General features: G+C 43.0%; 1 protein-coding gene and 2 long non-coding RNA genes across 10 annotated transcripts in view; 2 read left to right on the forward strand and 1 right to left on the reverse strand.

Annotated features, from left to right (window-relative positions):
* Positions 1-21,889, reverse strand: part of NSMCE1 (NSE1 homolog, SMC5-SMC6 complex component) — a 44,163-nt gene extending 22,274 nt beyond the window's left edge. For 3 of the 8 annotated variants that reach the window (XR_013411612.1, XR_013411611.1, XM_001101049.5), the window contains exons 1-2: positions 21,823-21,889; positions 10,256-10,402 (exon numbers count right to left, since the gene is read on the reverse strand). Coding sequence is in view for 5 of the 8 variants with exons in the window: in XM_001101049.5 (XP_001101049.4) it covers positions 10,256-10,391 (136 nt within the window). In the remaining 3 variants the exon portion in view is untranslated. Of the gene's footprint in view, positions 1-10,255; positions 10,403-10,647; positions 10,699-21,279 lie in introns of all 8 variants that reach the window. The other 5 variants (XR_003725548.2, XM_015125829.3, XM_077985705.1 and 2 more) reach the window with 4 other exon arrangements.
* On the forward strand, positions 7,440-25,230 carry LOC144337957 (uncharacterized). The gene is made up of 2 exons (XR_013411621.1): positions 7,440-7,839; positions 25,081-25,230. It is a non-coding gene; the product is annotated as an uncharacterized LOC144337957 (long non-coding RNA).
* Positions 15,481-21,883, forward strand: LOC144337955 (uncharacterized). The gene is made up of 2 exons (XR_013411619.1): positions 15,481-17,201; positions 21,193-21,883. It is a non-coding gene; the product is annotated as an uncharacterized LOC144337955 (long non-coding RNA).
* Positions 25,231-26,351: the final 1,121 nt, after the last annotated feature.

Here is a 26,351-nt window from a genome sequence, read left to right on the forward strand (position 1 = left end):
CATATTTCCGTCACCCCCAATATGGTTTGGCTGTGTCTCCACCCAAATCTCATCTTGAATTGTAGTTCCCATAATCCAAACATGTCGTGGGAGGGGCCTGGTGAGAGGTAATTGAATCATGGGGGCAGTTATCCTCATGCTGTTCTTGTGACAGTAAGTGAGTTCTCAAGAGATCTGACAGTTTTATAAGGGGCTTTTCCCCTTTTGCTCGGCACTTCTCCTTCCTGCCTGCCACCATGTGAAGAAAGATGTGTTTGCTTCCCCTTCCACCATGATTGTAACTTTCCTGAGGCCTCCCAGCCATGCTGAACTGTGAGTCAATTAAACTTATTTCCTTTATAAATTACCCAGCCTCCGGTATGTCTTTATTAGCAGCACGAGAATGGACTAATACACTCACCAAGGTTCCTTGTGCCTCTTTGTAATCCCTCTCACCTACCCATCCTATCCGTCCTCTATGCCATCCCATGCAACCACTGAACCATCCTGTCATTACAGTCAGGTACGCATTGTCTAGAATTTCACATAAATGACTTCATATGACCGGGCACGGTGACTCACGCCTGTAATCCTAGCACTTTAGGAGGCCGAGGCGGGCAGATCATGAGGTGAAGGGATCAAGACCATCCTGGCTAACACGCTGAAACCCCGTCTTTACTAGAAATACAAAAAAATTAGCCAGACGTGGTGGCATGCACCTGTAGTCCCAGCTACTCGGGAGGCTGAGGCAGGAGAATCGCTTGAACCCAGGAGGCGGAGGTTGCAGTGAGCGGAGATTGCACCACTGCACTCCAGCCTGGGTGACAGAGCGAGACTCTGTCTCAAAAAAAAAAAAAAAGAATTGCTTCATTCGCCTAGCTTCTTCCACTGAGCAAAATCATTCTGAGATTCATCCATCTTCTAGCATGTAGCAATAGCTCACTTACTTTTATTGCTAAGTAGTCTGGATTTATCGCAGTCTGTTCATCTGTTCACCTGGACAATTAGGTGTTCACATCTGGGGCCATTACAAATAAAGATACTCTATCTCTGCACAAGCATTTGTGCAGGCAAATAGCCTCATATCTCTTGAGTAAATGCCTAAGAGAGGAATGGCTGAATCATAGGAAATTGCCACACTGTTTTCCTAAATGGCTGTCCCATTTTACATTCCCAACAGTAGTATATGAGAGTTCCAGTTCCTCCACATTCTCACCAATACTTGCCTTGCAGAGTCTTTTTCATTTTAGCCATTTGAATACACATGCAGTGGTAGCTCACTGCGGTTTTAGTTTGCTTTTTTTAATTTTTTTTTTGAGACGCAGTCTCGCTCTGTCCCCAGGCTGGAGTGCAATGGCGTGATCTCAGCTCACTGCAAGCTCCGCGTCCCGGGTTCAAACGATTCTCCTGCCTCAGCCTCCCAAGTAGCTGGGACTACAGGCGCCCGCCACCACACCTGGCTAAATGTTGTATTTTTAGTAGAGACGGGGTTTTCACCCTGTTAGCCAGGATGGTCTCAATCTTCTGACCTCATGATCTGCCCGCCTCGGCCTCCCAAAGTGCTGGGATTACAGGTGTGAGCCACCACGCCCGGCCTGCATTTTTTAAATGTCTAATGATGCTGAGCATCTGTTCATGTGCTCATTTGCCATCTGTACAACTGATCTGCAGTGTTCAAATCTTTTGCACATTTCTTATTGGGTCGTATGTTTTTTCTTTTCTTTTTCTTTTTTTGAGACAGGATCTCCCTCTGTCACCCAAGCTGAAGTGCAGTGGCACAATCTCAGGTCACTCCAACCAATGCCTCCCAGGCTCAAGCCACCCTCCCACATCAGCCTCCCAAGTAGCTGAAACTACAGGAGCACGCCACCACGCCTGGCTAATTTTGGTATTTTTTTGTAGAGACGGAGTTTTGCCATGTTGCCCAGGCTGGTCTCAAACTCCTGAGCTCAAGCAATCCACCCGCTTCAGCCTCCCAGAGTGCTGGGATTACAGGTGTGAGCCACCACGCCCAGCCGGGTTGAATGTTTTCTTATTGCTGAGCTCTGAGAATTCTCTATATATTCTGAATTCAAGTCACTCATTAAATATATTATTTGCAAATATTTTCTCTTAGTATTTTGCTTGTCTTTTCAGTCTCTAAAGAGTATTTTTTAATGTAAATTTTTAATTGTGAAGTCCAATGTATCGATTCATTCTCTTATGGAGGACGCTTTTGGTGTTGGAACGAAGAAATCTTGAACTAATCACGGTCACAGAGGTTTTCTCTTATGTTTTCTTCTGGAAGTTTTAGAGTTTCAGGTTTTACATGTAGGTCTATGACTCATTTTGAGATAATTTTTGTACTTGGTGCAAAGTATGCCCTGCAGTTCATTTTCTGATTATGGATATCCAATTATTTCAGTACTCATTTTGGCAAAGACTATTTCCACTAAATTACCTTTGCATTTCTGTCAAAAATCAGCTGTCCACCTATGTATGGGTCTGTATCTAGCTCTCTATTTTTTCCCTTCATCTGTTTGTCCATCATTACGTTACTACCACACTGTCTTGATACGACAGTCATACAGTAAGTCTTGATCTCAGGCAGGGTTCCTCTCCAAGTTTGATTGTCTTTTTCAAAGTAGTTTTGGCTCTTCTAGGCCCTTTATATTTCCACGTGAATTTCAGAATCAGCTTGTTAATTTTTATAAAAAGCCTTGCTGGGATCTAACTGGGATTTATTTGAATCTATAGATCAATTTGGGGAGAATTGATACCTTAACAGTACTGAATTTCCCAGCCCATGAACATGCTAAGTCTTTCGATTTATTTAAATCTCCTTTGAATTCTCTCAACAATGTTTTGTAGTTTTCAGTGTACGGGTCTAACACATTTTTGCCAGATCTATTCCTAAGCATTTCTTATTTTTAATGTTATTATAAATGATGCTATTTTTACATTTCAATTTCTGATTATCCATTGCCAGCATATAGAAAAACAATTGGTATTTGGATATTGATCTTGTATCCTACAACTTTACTAAACTCACTTAGTAGTTCTAGAAGATTTTTTTGTAGATTCCATCAGATTTTCTACGCAGATAATGACGTTGTCTGTGAACTGACAGCTTTACTGTATCGTCCTTTCCAATCCAGCTACCTTTTGTTTCTTTTTCTTGCCTGAGTATAGTAGCTAGAACGAAAGTGGTGAGAAGAGACGTTCTTGTGTTGCTCCTGAGATTAGGGGAAAAGTATTCAGTCTTTCGCCATTAAGAGTGATGTTAGCTGTAGGTTTTACAGAGATCCCCCTTATCAGGTTAAGGAAGTTCCCTTCTTTTCTCACTTTGCTGAGGGTATTGTTTTTATTTTTTTTATTATTATTTTTTAAACTCTGTGTAGAGGGCCGGGCGTGGTGGCTCATGCCTGTAATCCCAGCACTTTGAGAAGCCAAGCCAGAGAGATCACTTGAGGCCAGGAGTTCAAGACTAGCCTGGCCAACATGGTGAAACCCCACCTCTACTAAAAACACAAAAATACGTCAGGCGTGGTGGCACATGCCTGTAATCCCAGCTACTTGGGAGGCAGAGGCGGGAGAACTGCTTAAAATTGCCAGGAGGCAGAGGTTGTAGCGAGCTGAGATCGCACCACTGCACTCCAGCCTGGGAGGTTTTTTTGAGACTCTGTCTCAAAAGTAAAACAAAATAATAAAATAAATAAAATTTATTTTATTTTATTTTATTTTATTTTATTTTTTTGAGACGGAGTTTCGCTCTTGTTGCCCAGGCTGGAGTGCAATGGCGCGATCTCGGCTCACTGCAATCTGTGCCTCCCAGGTTCAAGCGATTCTCCTGCCTCAGCCTCCCGAGCAGCTGGGATTACAGACATACACCATCACACCTGGCTAATTTTATATTTTTATTAGAGACGTGGTTCCTCCATGTTGGTCAGGCTGGTCTCGAACTCCTGACCTCAGCTGATCCGCCTGCCTCAGGCTCCTAAAGTGCTGGGATTACAGGCGTGAGCCACCGTGCCCCGCCTTAATTTTAATTTTTTTAAAAAATAAATATAAATAAAACTCTGTAGAATTCAGACTCCTCACTTGTGCTCTAAGCCTATTTACCCTGTTTATCCCCTGCTACTTAGGATCCCTTAGCTTCCTATAAAAAACTTTCTGCTACATCACACCAGGGCAGACATGAGATTTTGTCAAATGCTTCTTCTGTACCCATTGAGATAAGCACAAGATTTTTCTTTTTTGGCTTAATATGGTGAATTACACTGAGTTTCAAATATTAATACTAAATCAACCCTACAAAATCAGGATAAACCCTACTTGGTTATGTTGTACTATCCTTTGTAAACACTGTTAGATTAGATTTGCCACAATTGGGTTTAGCATGTTAACATCTATGCTCATGAGGAGTCTTGACTGGGGTTTTCCTTCCTCACAATGTCTTTGGTTTTGGTATCAGAATCATGCAGGTCTCATAGAATTAGTTGTAACATATTCTCTTCAATTTTACAGAAAAGTTTGAGTTTTGGTGTGAGTTCTTCCTTAAATGTTTGGGCCGGGCACTATTCCCAGCTCTGTGAATAGCTGGCATTGTTTTCTCTAATCCTTCAACTAGTTCTCTCCCTGGCCTTAAGAAGTTTTCTTGCTCATCAGTTCTCAGCGGGATCCTTGAGTGGAGGGGCATTTTGGACATCTCAAGTTTTCTCTCGTGCACCTCTAATCTACCTTATACTCCCTTGTAAGTACTCTGTCCTGCAACCTCTACCTGCCTCAGTCTCCCTGAACTCTCATCTCCATCTCCTCAACGCAGGGAGGCTGCCTAGCTCTGCCTGGGTTTCCCCTGTGCCATGGCCTAGAAACTTTCTAAAGGCACTGAGCTGGGGCAGCTGTACTGCTCACTCCCACTATCGCTTGTGGCAGAAGAAAGTGAGTTGGTCTTTCCCCCCGGTTCCTGGTACAGAACTTCTAAAACCCTTAGAATTCCCTGAGTCATATGGGTGATAGAAGCATCTTTTGTTCTAATGAGGCAACTCTTGGCAGGCCCCTAGGATGGGGGCTGGTCACCAGAATGACCAAGCCTCAATCAAAAACATGGAACTTTCGGCCCCATTCCCCAATATCTGGGGAGAAGAGAGGGACTAGAGATGGAAGCACTCGTCAACAGCCAGTGACTGACCAATCATGCCTGTGTAAAGAAACCTCCATAGAAACCCCAGAATGGCCAGGCGCGGTGGCTAAATATTTCAAATCATTTCTAATGGTGTACTCACAATTTTGTGGGATGATTTTTCTTAGAGTGTGCCAAATTCAATAATCAACAGGCCCCATTCAACCTGAAACTGGGCTGCGTGCGGTGGCTCACCCCTGTAATCCCAACATTTTGGGAGGCTGAACTATAATCCCAACATTTTGGGAGGCTGAAGCAGGATGATCACTTGAGCCTAGGTGTTCGAGACCAGCCTAGGCAACAGAAGAAGATCCCTGTCTCTACAAATAATTTAAAAATTAGCTCGGTGCGGTGGCTCATGCCTGTAATCCCAGCACTTTGGGAGGTGGAGGCGGGCATATTGCCTGAGGTCAGGAGTTCGAGACCAGCCTGGCCAACATGGTAAAACCCCGTCTCTATTAAAAATACAAAAATTAGCTGGGTGTGGTGGCAGGCGCCTGTAATCCCAGCTACTCGGGAGGCTGAGGCAGGAGAAGCGCTTGAACCCGGGAGGCAGAGATTGCAGTGAGCCGAAACCGTGCCACTGCACTCCAGCCTGGACGACAAGAGCGAAACTCCGTCTCAAAAAAAAAAAAAAGAAAAGAAAAAAGAAACCCCGGAACAACAGGATTTGGAGAGTTTCCGGTTATTAAACACACGGAGGCGCTGAGACGGTGGTGCACCTAGAGAGGGCACGGAAACTCCATGCCACCCCCACCTCCCACAGCTAGCCCTATGATCTCTCCTGTGTGGCTGTTCCTGAGTTGCAGCCTTTATAAAAAACCACGTAAGTAAAAATGTAAGTAAAGTGTTTTCCTGAGTTCTATGAATCATTCTAGAAAAATTATCAAACCCGAAGAGGGAGTTATGGGAACCCCTGATGTATAGCCATTGGTCAGAAGTACAGGTAGCCTGGGACTTAAAACTAGTGTCTTAAATTGGGTCAGTCTTGTGACACCGAGCCCTTTAACTTGTGGGATCTGATGCTAACTCCAGGCAGATAGTGTCAGAATTCAACTGAATCGTTGAATGCCCAGTTGTTATCTAGAGAACTGGAGAAGTAGTGTTAGAAAAGATACCACATCAAGTGTCAAGAGAAGAAGAAACCATCATTGCCCATCTCTCAAAAGATCACTGTCCTTCACTGACCAATGTCCGGTGTTTTACATTTTGTCCATTTTTGAATTGTTTCAGGCAAGAAGGTGTATTGAGCCCTGTTGCTCCATACTGGCCAAAAGTGGAAAACCTCAAACCCAAGCCTTCTCCACCACCCACAAGGCCTCCTGTGCCTACTTCTATCAAGGAGGCCTACATTGGAATCATCTGACCCCTTGTCTGTATGACTCATGAGAGCCACGGTAAAATACAAATTTAATCTCTGAGTCACCAGTCCCTAGCACAGAGGCCTGGCTCACTTGAGATTCTAGGGAAGTTTTGCTGGTTGAATGAATGTATGTGTGGATGCAAGCCCTGGCTCAAAAAATCTAAGGTCCTCTATGAACACAGGTCCCCAGTGCCATTCTGAAAGGCTCGACCCAAGGTCTGCACTGAACTTGAGAACAAAATCTAAACTCTTCACTAGCCAAGAGAATTGAGGACTTTGTTTCCCCTTAATGACAGTAAGAAGAGAACCCAAACCAAAGCCCAGAATAAGAAGTGCTTTGATAAACTGGACAAACACCCTGGGAAACGGCAATTAGAATAACTTGCAATTTCAATCACTCCTTTGTTTCATAATTTTCCTAGAAGCTAAATATTTTTCTAGTTGGTACAAGGGGACTTTCCTGGCCATCTCTTCAAAAGATAGGAAATTAATAATATTGGGTCTTGCGAGTATTCACTTAAGTTTAGATAATTTCTGTCATTTCTTGTTTAAAATCTCCCTAATAACAAGAACATGCAGTAACAAGTTTTTTGGCATTTTTCTTAAATGAGGATAAGAGAAAACAGATTGTTCTACCCTGTTCACCCTGGCCATGACCATATCTAGGTGCAAAGAAATGGTATACAGTGTGAAGAATAAATCAATTCCTAGACACATTCTACAGGACTTTCCTAAATTAGATCATAACAATTTTAAAGGTCAAATAAAGGCAAAAACACTTTCAGTCTGAGTACCAAGGCATCATGTGGCTCCTCGCAGTGAGCTGTGAAACTTCCCCACCAACATTAAAGTTTACAGCCAAGACTCACGGGAGAAAAAAAGAGAAAAAGACTAAATTGTCATGTAAATAAGAGATTCAGGATTAACACAAGCATTCTTTTTTTTTTTTTTTTTTTTTTTTTTTCTGAGATAAGGGCTCACTGTGTTGCCCAGGCTGAAGTGCAGTGGTACAATCTCAGCTCACTGCAACCCCCACCTCCCCTGCTCAAGCGATCCTCCTGCCTCAGCTTCCTGGGTAGCTAGGACCAGAGGTGTGTGCCAGCACACCTGGCTAACTTTTTGTATTTTTGGTAGAGACTGGGTTTCACCATGTTGCTCAGGCTGAAGACAAGTGTTCTTATGGCCATCTCTGGAGGATATTGAGGGGTAGGTTTAAAGTCCGACCATGCTTTTTTTTGTGTGTGTGTTGCCCAGGCTAGAGTGCAGTGGCACGATCTCAGCTCACTGCAGCATCTGCCTCCTGGATTCAAGTGATTCTCCTGCCTCAGCCTCCCAAGTAGCTGGGACTACAGGCATGCACCACCACACCCGGCTACTTTTTGTATTTTTAGTAGAGATGGGGTGTCACCATGTTGACCAGGCTGGTCTTGAACTCCTGACCTCAGGTGACCCATCCCCCTCAGCCTCCCAAAGTGCTAGGATTTCAGGTGTGAGCCACCACACCCGGCCGCTACCATGCTTTTTAAAGAGCAAGAGAAACTAGCTTAACAGGTATAACATCCCCTTTCAACAGAAAAGTCTCTCACCAAAGATCCTTCTCTGCCGGTGCAACTGCGGCACATCTACTTTCACCACGGGGATGGTTCTCAAACTTAGCACTGTCTATCTCACTCTCTGCTTTGAATACTTCAAGAGGTCCACACTGTCCGCAGAAGTAAAAAACCATTACTATGGTGTACAGGGTTCTTCACGATCTGCAAACCTACACACGAAAAGAATGTATTCTCTTCCCACACATCATATATTCTTGTCTAGGGATTCCCAGGATAAGTTATCAGTAGGTCAATTAGGTTTGGATACACAGAATTAAACACAGTTCAACAGGCTAACCTGTTCCTGGCATTACTGAGCTCCCAGAATTCCCCATGGAACACCTCCATGGACCAGTGCTCTGGAGAACATAGATGCTACTCTCCAGGCACTTCGAACTGCTTCTTCTCTGTCTAATACACCACCATTTTTCTCCTTCCTTTGCACACCTTGAAAGAATATTTGTTTCTGTTCTGTCTCCCCCTTCTTACTCCCACTCACCACTCACCTCTCTGGGATCAGGCTTTGAACTCTAACAGGCTGCAGAAACTGCAGTGCTCCGAATGTGGCACCTACCTTTTCTCGTGTCTCTTCACATTCTGAAAAGTACAAAATGATGTTCATCACTTATGAAAGCATTTGCACGCAAAGGCAAAAAAGTGGCCGGGAAGAAGATGTAATGCGCTCATGAGGTGCTTGCCTTCGGAGACAGGAGGGACACCTTTTCTGGTGTCCGTTCGCCCTGTCACATCTTACTGCAAGGAGCTAGAGGATGCCTGAGGACTAAGAATGAAAGCATCTTTTTGCCTTTTTTGTGTGTCCCTTTGCCTGTGTACTTGGTCCCTGTCTTTCTCACACCTCTTGGCTTGGCTCACTTCTATGTCATTTTTTCTATTTTTCTTTTGCAAATTAAAAATACAGAGAGAGAGGCAGAATAAAAACCAAAGGCCTGCATTCCCATTCATCAGAGGTGACAACCATGAGACCACACTAATTAATGTCATGTTGTTAGGCTGATAATGTCGCGTTGGCTTCAAGACTTTTCTTTTTAATAAAAGAACATAACAGGATAAAAGTGAAGGTCCTGTGACCTCTGCTGACAGCCCACTCCCACTCTGCTTCTCCTCACAAGCGCCTCACAAGTGTCCTGCGTCTTCTTCCGGTCCACTTTTATGCCTTTACATGCAAATACATTCATAACCAATGAAAAATCATTTTGTACTTCACAAAAAAACAACATAATCACATCATACAATAAGCATAACTCACCACCTTTGTCACTGCATAAAATCTAATCAGTAAGATCTACCCATACTGGCAGGCAACTCGACAGTATCTGCCAATACTAATTCAACTGATCTATCAACACTGATTCTACTGCTTCTTCCGCCATCTCCAGTTACTAAGAACTTAGCACCAGGCCCTGTCTCCAAGGGCTTATTTGCCCCTCCCAGTGGCCCCCTAAGATGCCCCAAATGCCTTCAGCTGACACAGGGCAGGGACACACTCTCCAGGTCTGGCCCAGTCTAAGGCTGTGCCCTTAAGTGTTATGCTAAGCTGCCCCATTTTTTTGTTTTATAATTTGTTTTCTTTTTTTAAATAAAAAAATAGAGAGAAAATAATTTTTTTTATTTAAATAAAAAAAAATCTCGCTACATTACCCAGGCTGGTCCCAAACTCCTGGCCTCAAGCAATCCTCCCACCTTGATTCCCAGAGTGCAGGGATAACGATGTGAGCCACTGCACTCGGCCAAGCTGCCCTGTGTCCATCAATAGCCCACCAGGCACTGTCTCTGTGCCAGGTGTCTTGTATATATCATGTCTCTCAATTCCCTGAACCACGCACTTACTTACGTGTTAAGTACAATTACTATCCCCACTTTAGAGACACAGAAACTGAGACTGGGGCAGGTCCTGGAGGCTTGGTGTGAACCACAACTATACAGCTTTAGACTCCAAGTTTTTATCCACAGAGCTAAATGTCAGGTTTACTTCGAAAAAAAAAAAAAAAAATGGAAGATGGGCCTGTGTAAGACTGTGAAGAGGCTTGAATGCTCAGCTCAGGAGTACCGGTTAACAAGTTACATGGTATTGTACCTATGTCACTGGTCCCTGATCAACACAGCACCAGAGCGCCCTGGGAACAGGGAAACGGTACTCACGGTCATGGACCTTGTAGCAGTGTCTCTGCAAGCGCTTCACGTCCCATTCCTCTAGCACGCCATGGGTCATCAGCAACTGGAGGAAGCGCCGGTGGACATCTGTCATGACGCCCATTCTCCTTGTGCTACCCTGCATGTGGGAACGAACTGAAAAGGAAGTAAATCACACTAGTCATCCCCAAGCACATCAGAAGCAATGTCCTGGGTCTTGTACTAATTTACATTAACGAATATAAATTTGCTATCATTTTAAAGTCATTCTTCATGCTGATTACTACAAAGGTGAGAAGAAGAACACGAGTCACAGCAAATCAGGACTGGGCAGTGATAAGAGGTGTGGATTCTGCAGCTAGAATGCCGGGATTCAGGGCCTGGCTCTCCCACTTACTTACTAGGCATGTGAAATTGAGCAAATTAGTCCCCACGGTGCTTCGGTTTCTGATCTGTAAAGTGGGAATAATGATAGAAATGTTCTCTGCAGAATTGCTATGAAGATTAGATGGGTTAATACATGTAATAGCCTGATAAAATAGTAAGCACTAAATAAGTGTGAGCTATTTTTACTATTAGGCAATTCTGGGTCTAACCCTTGGCTGAGCCTTTTACCAGATCTATGGCCTTGGAGAAATTTAGCAGAGGACCCGTTTTTTCACCATAAAATTATAATCAAATTCACTACTGAGAGAACTGCTAATAAACACTTAATAAATGTTAGTTTCCTCAAATCACTAATAAAACAACTATCATGGTAGGACTTCAGGCTATTTTTTAAATCTCCTGCTTGCTAATAAAATGGGATCTTTCCGCAAGCCACAAAGATCACAGCTAATAAAAGTTTTCCACAAGCCCTGATCAAAACGCTGGCTACCGCCATGGAGCACGCACTGCAGGGGCTAAGAATGTGGATTTGGAACTAAACAGGAAGCACTGAGACCAGAAAGTCCCAGACCTGCCCGATCCTAAGAATTTCCTAATGTGTATATTAACAATACAGATTCCCAAACCCTTTCCTGGATGTTCTGACTGCAGTGGGTCCTGGAATCCTGAGGTGTTTACATTCATTTTAGGTGATACCATGATCTGACAAGAAGTTCACTGGTGCCTTGGGCAAATACAGCACGCAAACATTTTTAGCTAACAATGCTCAGCCTCCCTAAGGCCCGGTCTTTTCATCTCCAAAACAGGGAAACTAGTAGCTATCTTAAAGGCAGAGGAAGCCTAAATGAATCACAACTACCAAAGGCTTGCCAAGCACCTGGCACATAAGAGATACACAAAACTGCTAATTACTGTTCTTTTGTTCTTTTGTTCTTTTTTTAAATCTGAGATGAAGTCTCGCTCTGTTGCCCAGGCTGGAGTGCAGTGGCATGATCTCGGCTCACTACAACCTCTGCCTCCCGGGTTCCAGTGATTCTCCTGCCTCAGCCTCCCAAGTAGCTGGCACTACAGGCGCCCACCACCGTGCCTGGCTAATTTTCGTATTTTTAGTAGAGACAAGTTTCACCATGTTGGCCAGGCTGGTCTCGAACTCCTGACCTCAGGCGATCCACCTGCCTCAGCCTCTCAAAGGGCTGGGATGACAGGTATGAGCCACAGGGCCTGGCCAGTGCTGTTCTTTAACAGTATCCTCAACTGGACCTCAGGGCTGGGAAAATGCACCATCTCATAACCAGTTCCTTCAACTGCCTGCTAGAAAAACATCCTCCATCTCACCAAATCTGCACCTCAACAAAGCCTACATTAGACTCATCCTCTCCTGCCACCTCCTTAGCCCCTTTCCTCTCCTAAGTCCTTTTCTTTGCAAATCATCTGGTGTGGACGGTGCAGTCCACACAATCATACCACACACCTGCGCATCAAACTCTGGTCCTCCTCTCCCTAAACCTCAAATCCAGCCAGTCATCAACTTTATTTCCTATCACTAGGGCCATTCCATGTCGATGTACTTGGCACCCCTGTATTTGCCAGTGGTTGCTCTGGGCACAGGGATAGAATGTGCCAGGCTAAAAAAATGGACTTGTATCCTGCAAACAAAGGATCTCTACAAACTAAGGGTCTCAAAGCAGGAAAACAGCGTTGCCTAGCTGTGTTTTAGGAAGATTATCCCCTTTGGCATCATGGAGGTGTAGAGGAAAGAAATGGGAGGCAAAAAGTCCAGAAAGCAGTCTCCTGAAGGGATCCTATGAAAGGGGATGAGGTATCACTGAGGCTTGGTAGTGGGGACAAATGATTTGAATCACGGCCATCGTGATCCCATCAAATCTCAAGCAGAATAAACTCTAAAATATCCACCTAGGTACATCCTAGTAAAAGAACATAATACCAGAGATTAAACGCAATCAAGGAAAAAGATGACTTCTAAAGAGCAACAAGTAGACGGCCGGCTGCTATCACAATGGCAACAATGGAAGCCGGTCACAGTGGAAACACATCTTCTATTCCGGGAGGGGTGTCTCAACAGAGAATTCTACAACCAGCTAAAGACTGAGGGTAAGACAAAAACATTTCCAAACAACGAAAAACTGAAAGAGCAAGTCACCAGCAGATGCTCCCTAAGGAAATTCCAAAGCATATAGTTCAGGAAGAAAGAAAGGGATACATGCTGGAAGGTCTAAAATGCAGGGTAGAATCAAGAGCAAAAAAAGTTGGTAAATATGTGGTTAAATCCAAGTTAACTGTATAAAACAGTAAAAATCAGAAGAAATGCTTCTATCTTTTAAAAAAGTTTTTAATACCACAGTAAAAAGAATGAGGTTTTTAAAAAACTAAATACACAAAAATAATAACATAAATGGGAGGTGAGCTATCACTGGGATTAGTGTCCTAATAGCCTTGTGATGGTCAGGAGTAGAATCTGGACATTAATAAATTTTACACTTGCATTTTACAATTTCTAGAGTAACAACTTTTAAAAAAACAAATAATGTATATAATTTCCAAATGGTAAAGAGGAATAATGTAATGAGAAAAAATGATCACTTAACCCTAAAGGTGGCAACAAAGGAAAGGAAAAACCAGGATAGGAAAAACAAACACACACAAAAAAAGTAAGTCAGGAGAAATAATCCAACTAGATTAGTAATAACAATGAATAAAAATAGACTAAATGTTCCAGCTTACACCAGATTTAAAACCTTATCAAATTAATAATGAATAAAATCTACCTCTATAAGAGTTCCTTATAGGCTGGGCACAGTGAGCCGAGGAGTTCAAAACCAGCTTGAGCAACATGGCAAAACCCCATCTCTACAAAAAATACAAAAATCAGCCAGGCATGGTGGCACACCTCCATATTCCCAGCTATTTAGGAGGCTGAGGTGGGAAGATTGCTTGAGCCAGGGAGGTCAAGGCTGCAGTGAACCGTGATCACACCACTGTACTCCAGGCTGGGCAACAGCGTGAGACCTTGTCTCAAAAAAAAAAAGGTTGAGGGCGCTGGTCATGGTGGCTCACACCTATAATCCTAGCACTCTGAGAGGCCAAGGCAGGTGAATCACTTGAGGTCAGGAGGTGGAGACCAGCCTGGCCAACATGGTGAAACCCCGTCTCTACTAAAAATACAAAAATTAGCCAGGTGTGGTGGCACGTGCCGATAGTCCCAGCTACTCAGGAGGCCCAGGCTTGAGAATCGCTGGAACGCGGCAGGCAGAGGTTGCAGGGAGCTGAGATGGTGCCACTGCACTCCAGCCTGGGCGACAAAGCAAGACTCAGTCTCAAAAAACAAAACAAAACAAAAACAACAACAACAACAAAAAGAAGCTATAAAAAGAACTGCAAATTAAATCCAAAGAAAGGTAAAATAAGAAAATAATAAGGCCGGGAGCGGTGGCTCACGCCTGTAATCCCAGCACTTTGGAAGGCAGAGGCGGGTGGATCACGAGGTCAGGAGATCAAGACCATCCCGGCTAACCCGTCCCTACTAAAAATACAAAAAACTAGCCGGGCGAGGTGGCAGGCGCCTGTAGTCCCAGCTACTCCGGAGGCTGAGGCGTGAGAACGGCGTCAACCCGGGAGGCGGAGCTTGCAGTGAGCTGAGATCGCGCCACTGCACTCCAGCCTGGGCAACAGTCTCAAAAAAAAAAAAAAAAAAAAGAAAGAAAGAAAATAATAAAGGGCAGAAATTAATAAAGACTGAAAATAAGCATATATCTAAGGTCAACAAAACCAAAATTATTCTTTGAAAAAACATTAAAAAAGTGAAAAACTACCAACAAGATTTTGCAAGAGCTAAAACTTATAAACAATATTTGAAAAAAAAGGGAAATTAACTGCAGATGAGACAAATATCTGCAATTAAGATACTTAAAAATATCATTAATAATTTATAATAATTAACCTGAAATTTAACTATGTAAAAAGTCATAGGAAATTTATTCAAAACTAATGAATGAATTATCTGAAAACCTAAACACTCCTATAACCATTAACGACATTTTATAGAAAATCCATCTTCTCACAAAGAAAACTTCAGGTCCCAATGACTTTATCAAGAAGTTCTACCAAACATTCTAAAAATAAATCATTTCAAATGTTACACAATCTCAGAGCCAGAAAAAAAGCAAACCCTCCCCAGCCCATCTGATAAGGCTAACCTAATTTGGCCCTGAAACCTAACAAGGATTTCAAAAGAAAGGAAAATTACAAGCCAGTATCTTTTATGAACACAGCTGCAGTATGTCCTAAGCAAAATGCTAACAAACTTAATCCAGATATGTAAAAGGCACGACATATCATCACTTAGGTTTATTCCAGTAATGGTTTAACATCTAAAAATCAATCAATGTGAGTCACCATATTAATAAAGAAAAAAGCATTTTAAAATTCACACAGGGCGGAGCGCGGTGGCTCACGCCTGTAATCGCAGCACTTTGGGAGGCCGTGGCGGGCAGATCACCTGAGGTTAGCAGCTAAAAGGCTAGCCTGGCCAACATGGTGAAACCCCATCACTACCAAAAATATAAAAATTAGTTGGGCATGGTGGTGCGCGCCTGTAATCCCAGTTACTCAGGAAGCTGAGGCAGGAGAATCACTGGAACCTGGAAGGCAGAGGTTGCAGTGAGCCAAGATCATGCCATTGGACTCCAGCCTGAGCAACAGAGTGAGACTCCATCTCAAAAATAAATAAATAAATAAATAATCACAATGGAACCAAAACAGAGCCTGAACAGCCGAAGCAATCCTAAGCAAAAAGAACAAAGCTGGAGGCATCACGTTACCTAACTTCAAACTATACTACAGGGCTAAACAGCATGGTGCTGGTAGAAAAACAGGCACATACACCAACAGAACAGAATAGAGAGCCCAAAAATAAGGCCACACACCTACGACCACCTGATCCTTGACAAAGATGACAAAAACAAGCAACGGGGAAAAGTCTCCCTATTCAATAAATGGTGCTGGGATAAGTGGCTAGCCATATGTGAAGACTGAGGCTGGACCCCATCCTTACAGCACATACAGGAATCAACTCAAGATGGATTAAATACTTAAATGTAAGACCTAAAACTACAAAATGCCTGGAAGACAACCTAGGCAATACCATCCTGGACATAGAACCGGCAAAGATCTCAGGACAAAGACACCAAAAGCAATCACAACAAAAGCAGAAATTGACAAGTGGGATCTCGTTACACATACGAGCTTCTGCACAGCAAAAGAAGCTATCAACCGAGTAAACAGACAACCTACAAAATGGGAGAAAATATTTGCAAACTATTTACAAGAGAAAATCAACCCCATTAAAAACTGGGCAAAGGACATGAACGGACACTTTTCAAAAGAAGACATACATGCAGCCAACAAGCATATGAAAAAAAAGCTCAGTATCACTGATCGTTAGAGAAATGCAAATCAAAACCACACTGAGATCTCACATCAATCAGAATGGCTATTATCAAAATGTCAAAAAATAACAGATGCTGGCAAGGTTGCAGAGAAAAGGGAAACTTACACACTGTTGGTGGGAGTGTAAATTGTTAAGAAAGCAGTGTGGCGATTCCTCAAAGAGCTAAAAGGAGAACTACCATTTGACCCAACAACCCCATTACTGGGTATATAGCAGAGGAATAGAAATATTCTACCATAAAGACACATGCACGGGAATGTTCACTGCAGCCCTATTCACAGAAGCAAAGACACGGAATCAACCTAAATGCCCATCAATCACAGACTGGATAAAGAAAATGTGGTCCATATACACCATGGAACACGACATAGCCATAAGGAAGAATGAGATGATGTCTTTTGTGGGAACATGGATGAAACTGGAGACTATTATCCTCTGCAAGCTAACACAGGAAGAGAAAACCAAATACCACATGTTCTCATTTATAAGTGGGAGTTAAATGATGAAAACTTATGAACACAAAGAAGGAAACAACAGACACTGGGGTCTATTTGAGGGTGGAGGGTGAGAGGAGGAGGAAGGGCAGAAAATATAACTATTGGGTATTGAGCTTAATTCCTGGGTGATTAAAAAAGCTGTACAACAAACTCCTATGATGTGAGTTTACCTGTCTAATAAACCTTCATATGTACTGCCAAACCTAAGTTTTTTTAAAAAAGCATATGATCATCTTAATGATGCAGAATATACAACTGATAAAATTCAACATGTATCTACACCAAAAACAAATTTGGAATCGAAGACAACATTTTATCTACTAAGTGACATCTACAAAAATCCTGCAGCAAACATCATAGGGAAAAATGAAATGTTGACAGCAATCACTTTAAAAACTAAATTGACCCAATGCAATTGAATCAATGCAATTGCAATCAAAATCCCAACAGGCTTTGTGTACCTGTGTGTGTGATTTGACAAGATGATTCTAAAAATTTACATAGAAAACACAAAGGCAAAACAGCAAAGACATTCCTGGGAGAAGATAAAGGCAGGAGGACTTGTCCTACCAGCTATAAAGACTTCTCATAGTGGCTGGGCGCGGTGGCTCATGCCTGTAATCCCAACACATTGGGAGGCTGACGTGGGCAGACTGCATGAGCCCAGAGTTCAACACCAGTCTGGGCAATATGGTGAAACCCTGTCTCTACTAAAAATTAAAATTAAAAAAACATTTGCTGGGCATGATGGTACATGCCTGTAGTCCCAGGTACCTGTGATATTGAGGTGGGAGGACTGCTTCAGCTCGAGATGTCGAGGCTACAGTGAGTCATGATTGTACCACTGCACTCCAGCCAGGGTGACAGAGTGAGACCCTGTCTAAAAACACACCAAAACAAAAAAAAAGCACTTCTTATAAAGCTAGAGTAACGAGTCAAGTGTGGTAATGGTACAGAGACAGACAAATAAGACCAATCAATGGAACAGAACAGAGAATTCAGAAACGGAAAGGTACATGTACATGGATACTTGATGGTGGAGGGAAGCAAACTTTCCAATAAAAGGTGCCAGGAAAACTTGTTATCCATATGTGAAAAAAATGAGTAAAATTTGATTCTTACCTCACACTATACACAAACATCAATTCTGAAGGGATAAGGTCATAATAAGGAAAAATACTCTAAGACTTTTAGACAATATACAGAATATATTTATCACCTGAGGGTAGGGAAAGATTTCTTTAAGAGATACAAAAATTACAGGTGATACAGGAATATACTGATAAATTTGACTTTTGTTAAAGTTAAGGGCCTGTATTCACCAAAAATACCAGAAAGGTGGGGGTTAGGGGATACAACTGGAGGGTATTTAAAACAAACATAAGCTACATAATACAAAAGATTCATATTCAGACTATATAAGGAATTCCTACAAATCAGCATGGGAAAGGCAACTGTGAAAGAGGAATGGGCAACAGAAATTTTACAAAAAGAGGATGCATAAATGATGAATAAATACAGAAAAAAGATGCTCAATCTCAATGTTATCAGATAAATGATTATTAAAACCACAGTGAAGGAATGTCTTAGCCAACACCAGATAGGCAAAAATTTTAAAAGAATGTCTGAGGCTTAGGCTGAAACTTTCATCTGTTTTTCATCTGTTGCAGGAAGAGTATAAATTCTTTTTTTTTTTTTCTTTGAGATAGGGTCTCATTCTGTTGCCCAGACTGGAATGAAATGACACAGTCATAGCTCACCGCAGCCTTGACCTTGTGGGCTCAGTCGATCCTCTGATCTCAGACCCCCCTAGAAGCTGTGACTACAGGCACACACCACCATGCCCAGCTAATTTTTGTATTTTTTGTAGAGATGGGGTCTCACCTGTTGCCCCAGCTGGTCTCATACTACTGGACTCAAGTGATCCACCCAACTTGGCCTACCAAAGTGCTGGGATTACAGGTGTGAGCCACCACACCAGGCTGAGTATAAATTACTGTAACCATTTCAGATAACAGTTGATATTACTAGCAAATTTGCATATCCCCAGAAATCTATTAGGTATATACCTTACAGAAACTTCCACTTTTGCGCTAGGAAATATGTTTTTACAGAAGCACCGTGTAATAACAAAAGTCTGGCAACAGTATAAATGACTACCAACTGAAGAACTACATTAAAACAATGTAATTATCTCATAGAATTCAAATCAGCAATGAAGATAAAGTAGAGCTCCTCACATCAACACACATGCTTCTCAAAAAGATAACGTTAAGTGCAAGAAGCAAGTCACACAAAATATATTTTAGGATCCTATCATATAAAATCGAACTCAGCAAAAGCATACATTATATTCATTAGAGATACGAACATACATCGCAAAAACTACAAAGCAAAACAAAGGAACAAGTAACACAATATTCAGAGTGGTAGTTATCTTTGAGGAGGGAAGAAAGGATTCAGTGGGGGGTTTGGGGATCTGAAAATGTCTATTTCTTAACTTGGTGGCAGGTACATGAGCGTTCATTTCATTTTTGTCCTTCAAACTTATACTTCCACACAATTGTATAGGTATGTTACATACAATGTTTTTAAATGTGATGGGCCGGGCATGGTGATTCACACCTGTAATCTCAATACTTTGGGAGGTCAAGGTGGGGGGACTGCTTGAGACCAGGACTTTAGGACCAGCCTAGGCAACATAGCAAGATCCACTCTCCACAAAAAAAAAAAAAAGTTACGTGAATATGTTAAATAACAGCCAAAATAAATGTAAATGAGAATGAGAACAAGATATGATTGAATGCTATGATTTGGTGGAAAAGGGGCGGGAAAGTAGGAGTGGAAGAAAGACAACCATAAGTTTGTTTATGCATATTGTATCCCTTGTCTCTATGAGAAGAGACTGTGGAGAGAATGGTGGGATTAGCCATAGACATACATGTATCACCTACTTAAATAATTCTATTTTATACAAAAATTAGCCAGGCATGGTGGTGCACGCCTGTAATCCCAGCTGCTCAGGAGGCTGAGGCAGGAGAATCGCTTGAACCCAGGAGCTGGAGGTTGCAGTGAGCCAAGATCGCGCCACTGCACTCCAGCCTGGGTGACAGGGTGAGACTCCATCACAAAAAAAAAAAAAAAAAATATATATATATATATATATATATATTTGTATTAATTAAAAGTTTATTGGCTTTAAATGTACATCAGTAAATTTTTAAATGCTAAGAATTTATGATAAAAGAATACCGAACCAAAACATCAAAGAAAATAGAGGCTCAGCAGCATGATTTCAACATATTTTCCTGGATAAACATTTATTTTTTTTAAGTCTATGCCTTTTTATTTAAGAACAAAAACTCCCTAAATTCAACGTTTAGAATTGAATTTTTTTTTTAACTAAGCCCAGAAAAATGGGGCTCATAAAATAAAGGCACAATGTGGGCAGCAAAAGAAAAAAGGAGAAAAAATGGGAGAAAAATTGGTTTTAATCCCATGTATAACATATTGTCTTGTTTTGTTTTTGTTTTAGACAATTTAAGGCAGAATTATCTCTCTGCAACCCTGCAGATAAATCCTAGTATTTTAGCTTTAAGTTTCAAGAGTTCAGATATACAGATAAACCAACTAAAGAAAACCTTTTCTAAGGCTTTGAAGCATTATATAAATCTTTAACATTCCTATCACCCACATTTTAAGAAATACATCTATACTTTTAATTAATTAATGCATTTAATTCATTTAATAATACATTTATTTAAATTTAATAATTTTGAAATATAAATGTTTGTGGAATAAGTAAATCTCAGTCATACCATTCGTGCAGGTGCTAACACAATTCTTGTGCTTCACATGCACGACATCATTTAACCCCAACCAGCACCTTATGAGCAAAGGATCACTGACCCCATCTTACAGATGAGGAAACTGAGACTAAAAGGGCACAAGGTGACACACAAGAGTTGGTGGCAGAGAGAGACGTGACCATACAACAGCACGGTTCCTGTTCTCAAAGACACTCTCTTATCCAGTGAGAGTGAGAAAAGTGAGTGAACAGAACAGCTACAATCCAGGTCCCTCATCTGCAACCCTCAAATCTAAAAAGGTATGAATACTAGTGGATGATCAGATGCAGGGGAAAAAAAAAGTCTGAATACCAAAACTTGTTTCTTACGTTGGAGAACTTGACCTGACTTAAGGTGAGGCTATCCATGGTTATTTATCCCAACAGTGTAAATATATGCATATCTTTTTTTTTTTTTCAGACGGAGTTTCGCTCTTGTTGCCCCAACTGGAGTGAAGTGGCGCGATCCTGACTCACTACAACCTTCGCCTCCCTCGTTCAAGTGATTCTCCTGCCTCAGCCTCCCGCCTCAGCCTCCCGAGTAGCTGGTAGTACAGGCACGCGCCACCACGCCCGGCTAATTTTTTGTATTTTTAGTACAGGCGGGGTTTCACCATGTTAGCCAGGCTGGTCTGGAACTCCGGACCTCAGGTGATTCGCCCGCCTCAGCCTCCCAAAGTGCTGGGATTACAGGCCTGAGCCACCGCGACCCGGTCAATATAATATATGCATATCTTCATATCTTTAGCTGTGGAAAGGGTCGTGTATTTGATTGCAAGCCGCTGCTCCAGCCCCCACTGAGGGTGAAACCTAACATAGAACATACGCACTTTACCTTTCCAAAGTCCGAGAAATCCTCGATTTTAAACGCATCTGGCCTCGGGGCTGTAACACAAGCGGCTGCGGACTTGTACAAAGTGAGAAACTCCGTACACAAAAACAGAGGGGAGCACGGAGGGCGGCGGGACAGACAGGGTGGTCGGCGAAGGCTGTGTTTTCCATAGATGTAATCACAGTTTGAATCGAATTTTATATTTTGCTTTTTCACCTATTACAATGAAAAGTATCCTTACCTGTTAAATCGTAATTACGATTAAAAATATTTTTCACTAAATAGTACGATTTTTAGATGTCTTTGTGTGTGTTGTGGGAGGAGATCCCAGTCCGCTGCCTTCTGCGGCCCCTCTCTGGGCCTCAGTTTCCCCATCAAGAAGGGGGAGCCCCAAGACCCCCGTCCCCGAGTTCCACAGCCCACGAGGATAGACCACGGGGCCAGACCCCACTGCCTGTCTCGCCCACCCCACCTTCCGTCCTCCCCTCGCCTTCCTCGAAGTCCCTCTTCTTTCCCCTCTACCCCCTAGCGCGCCGCGTTACCCACCAGGGTGCCCAAGCGCAACCCGCGCTGAGCTAGCGGATACGGTCGCAAGGCGGACTCTTCTTCCTTTGGGGCGGGGCGAACGCGAACGCGGCGTTCCCGTTGGTGGCCTGCAGACGATTCGCCCGTCCGTTGGGTGACGCACTTCCGGTTTTCCGTTTGCGCCGTTTCCCTAGTGTTTCCGCCTCGTGGGTTAGATCCCAATTACTGCGCCGCTCTCCATCCTTAATAATGGGAAGGGGCTTCCACTTGTCGCCCTCCGCCTCCTGCACCTCAGTGACTTCCCTGACCAAGGAGGAAGAATCGGCGCGTAGCCCGTGCTTCCCCCACTGGCCACGATTCCGCCGGCACAATGTAGTGCCCTGCCCCGGGCCTCAGTTTCCCCATCAGTGGAACTGACAGTGTGGCCTCGTCGTCAAAAATGTGGACTCTGGCCGGGCGCGGTGGCTCATGCCTGTAGGCCCAGCACTTTGGGAGACCAAGGCGGGCCGATCACTTGAGTTCAGGAGTTCGAGACCAACTTTGCCAACATGGTGAAACCCCCGTCACTACTAAAAGTACAAAAATTAGCTGGGCGTGGTGGTGTGTGCCTGTAATCCCAGCTACTCGGGAGGCTGAGGCAGGAGAATTGCTTGAACCCGAGAGGCAGAGGTTGCAGTAAGCCAGATCGCATCACAGCACTCGAGCCTGGGTGACAGAGCAAGACTTAGTCTCATAAAAAACAAAAGAAAAATGTGGACTCTGTGGTCATACAGCCTGAGCTAGAATCCTGGCTCTGCCACTTACTAGTTGGCAGAAGCTTGGGCAAGTCATTGAGCCTCAGTTTCCTCTTCCATTAAATGGGGATATTAGTCCTTGCAAAATAGTGTTGGTGAGATTTAGGTGCTTAGCATAGCCACTGAAAAGTGTCACATGGGAGTGCTGATTAAATGTTAACTATTATCTTACCTAGGGATTGTGAGAAAGCAAGTGAAATTACTCTTGGAAGTGAATAGACTGTTTTGAATCTTCAAGGCATTAATTTTCCAAACGTTTGTATACTATCCCTAGTCTGAGAGCTAGGGATGCAGCCTAGCAAGGGAAACAGGTAACTAATATAGAACAGCGGTACCTGCAAATGTCTGTCTCTGTGAGGATAACTCAAATACAGGCTTGGTCACTCACCACCCCTGTGATCTTGGACAACCTTTTTTTTTTTTTTTTTTTTTTGAGACGGAGTCTCGCTCTGACCCCCAGGCTGGAATGCAGTGGCGCCATCTCGGCTCACTGCAAGCTCCGCCTCCCGGGCACACGCCATTCTCCTGCCTCAGCCTCCCAAGTAGCTGGGACTACGGGCGCCCACCACCACGCCTGGCTAATTTTTGTATTTTTAGTAGAGATGGGGTTTCACCGTATTAGCCAGAATGGTCTCCATCTCCTGACCTCGTGATCCGCCCGCCTCGGCTTCCCAAAGTGCTGGGATTACAGGCGTGAGCCACCGCGCCCGGCCTGATGTTGGACAACTTCTTAACCTCTCTGGGCTTCAGTTTCATCTGCCAAGTGGGAAAGCAGTAGTGTGTGGTGATTAAAACCTTGAGCTTTGGAGCTGGATGGTCAACATAGAATCCTGGGCCTTAAACTCAGTATCTCCAAGACACAGGACAAAGTATAGTAAGCCGTCCCTGTTTATAGGTTCCCCATCTACGGATGGATAATATTTGTGGAGGAAAAACAATAAAAATAACAATACAAAAATAAAAATAATACAAATTCTGAAAGCAATACAGCATAGCAACTACTTATATAGCATTTACATTGTATTAAGTAGTATAAGTAATTTAAAGATGACTTTCAATATACTGGAGGATTTGCGTAGGTTATATGCAAATATTCTGCCATTTTGTATGCGCCCAGTGGGTTCTCCTTGCCTGCTGCCCAGACAGAAGCAATTTATCAAGACAGGAGAATTGCAATAGAGAAAGTTTAATTCACACAGAGCTGGCTGAACAGGAGATCACAGTTTTATTATTACTCAAATCAGTCTCCCCGGAAATTCAGGGTTTTCGAGGATAATTTGGTGGGTAGGGGACTGGGGATTAGGGAGTGTTGATTGGTCGGATTAGAGAGGAAAGGAGTCAAAGCTGTCCTCTTGCACTGAGTCAGTTCCTGGGTTAAGGCCAAAGTACCAGGTGAGCCAGATTACAGGGCTGGGTGGTGTCAGCTGATGCGTTAGAACACAGGTTCTACAAAATATCTCAAGCACTGATTTTAGGTTTTAGAACAGTGATGTTACTCCCAGAAGCGATTTGGGGTGGGTCAGAATCTTGCAGCCTCCAGCTTGCGTGACCTCCTAAACCATAATTTCTAATCTTTTAGCTAATTTGTTAGTCTACAAAGGCAGACCCGTCCCTAGGCAAGAAGGGGATTTGTTTTGGGAAAGGACTATTATTGCCTTTGTTTCAAAGTTAAACTATGAACTAAGTTCTTTCCAACATTAATTCAACCTATGCCCAGGAATGATCAAGGACAGCTTGGAAGTTAGAAGCAAGATGGAGTCAGGCCAGATCTCTTTCACTATCAGAATTTTCTCAGTTATGCTTTTTACCAAGGTAGTTTTGATTTTATATAAGGGACTTGAGCATCGAGAATTCTGGTATCCATGGGGACTGAGGTACCAATCCCTCACAGATACTAAGGGATGACTGAACTCAAGTTCTCAGCCTCAGTTTGCTCATCTATAAAGCAGGTTTAATAATAGCACTTTGTTGATAGTGTTATTCTGAAGATTAAAGGAAGAGAAGATGTAAACTACTTAGAAGACTGTCTGTGGCACATTGTAAGCCCTCAATAAGTGTGAACTAACACCACTAATAAGTACTTTATAAACTGCCCAACAGGTAGTCAAATAAGTGGGGAAATAAAGCCCTAAGGAGTAACATTTGTGTTTTGTTTGCCCTACACGGTTTTGTGAAATTTTCTATTGATTATCAATATTTAAACTTGGGGTTTTTGATCTTTGACTGGGCACGGTGGCTCATTCCTGTAATCCCAACACTTTGGGAGGCCAAGCTGGGAGGATGGCTTGAGCTCAGGAGTTTGAGATCAGCCATGGCCAACATGGTGAGGCCCCATCTCTCCAAAAAAAAAAAAATATATATATATATGTGTGTGTGTGTGTGTGTGTGTGTATATAGGTATGTATATTTGTGTATATGTGTATATATATACGTGTGTATATTTGTGTGTATATATATACACACACACACAAAAAAAATTAGCCAGGCATGGTGGCGATCGCCTGTAGTCCCAGCTCCTCAGGAGGCTGAGGTGGGAGGACAGCTTGAGCCAAGGAGGAAGAGGTTGCAGTGAGCTGAGATTGCATCACTGCACTCCAGCCTGTGTGACACAGCCAGACTCTGTCTCAAAAATAAATAAACTTGGGATATTTCACATAAAACCCTACTGTAGCTGACTACTCTGGAAAAGTGGGAAAGTCTGACGACAATGGGCCAGCCTTCCCCCTTGGCAACACTCATTCAGAGCTTGAGAGAGACTGTCCCTTTTTGTGAAGCATGTGCTTCCCTGGTGTGTGGAGAGATAAAAGAATAGAAGACTCTGGGAACACGGGTATTTCAAGATCAAAGGATCAAGAATAAAAGGTAGAAAGAAAAGAAAGATTCAAGACTGAGGGGGTTGGTCTTTCCCTTGAAGACCATAGAAGTGATGGAAGACCAGGAAGAAATAGGAAGAAATGAGAGGTTTGTGTTTTAGAAAAAGAACTTGGGTGTATCTATTCTTTTCAAACATTATTGGAACATTTACAAAAATTGATTACTGGTCACAAAGGAAGCTTCAAGAAATTCTCAAGAATCTATAGGTGACATTCGTGAGCCACATGCTGTGAAAGTGGCATCAGAGGCACATAGGAAGAGAGACTTGTGAAGGAGGGTGTGGTCAGAATCGTCAGTGCTCTGGAGAGGTCAAGAAAGATGCGCCACTGATTTAGAATTTGATGGCCAACAAAGGCCGTCTTACTAGAGAGGGGAGGAAGCCGGATCCAACTCCGAGAGTGAAGAGCGGAAGTTGCGGAAGTGGAGAGGGAATGCTGACTGCTCTTTTGGGAAGCATGGCTTCGGAAGGGAAGACTTGAAGACTCAGGAGCAGAGATAATAATACATAAAATAGAAACAGGCAGCCGGTGCAGTGGCTCACGTCTATAATCCCAGAACTTTGGGAGGCTGAGGTGAGTGGATCATGAGGTCAGGAGTTCGAGACCAGCCTGGACAATATGGTGACACCCTGTCTCTACTAAAAATACAAAAATTAGCTGGGCGTGGTGGCGCATGCCTGTAGTCCCAGCTACTTGGGAGGCTGAGGCAGAAGATTCGCTTGAACCCGGAAGGCAAAGGTTGCTGTGAGCCGAGATCGAGCCACTGCACTCCAGCCTGGGCGACAAAGCGAGACTCCATCTCAAAAAAAAAATAAAAAATAAAGGAGTTTGAGACTAGCCTGGCCAACATAGTGAGACCCCATCTCTACTAAAAATACAAAAA

The sequence above is a fragment of the Macaca mulatta genome, chromosome 20, assembly GCF_049350105.2.
Source record: "Macaca mulatta isolate MMU2019108-1 chromosome 20, T2T-MMU8v2.0, whole genome shotgun sequence".
Lineage (NCBI taxonomy): Eukaryota > Metazoa > Chordata > Mammalia > Primates > Cercopithecidae > Macaca > Macaca mulatta.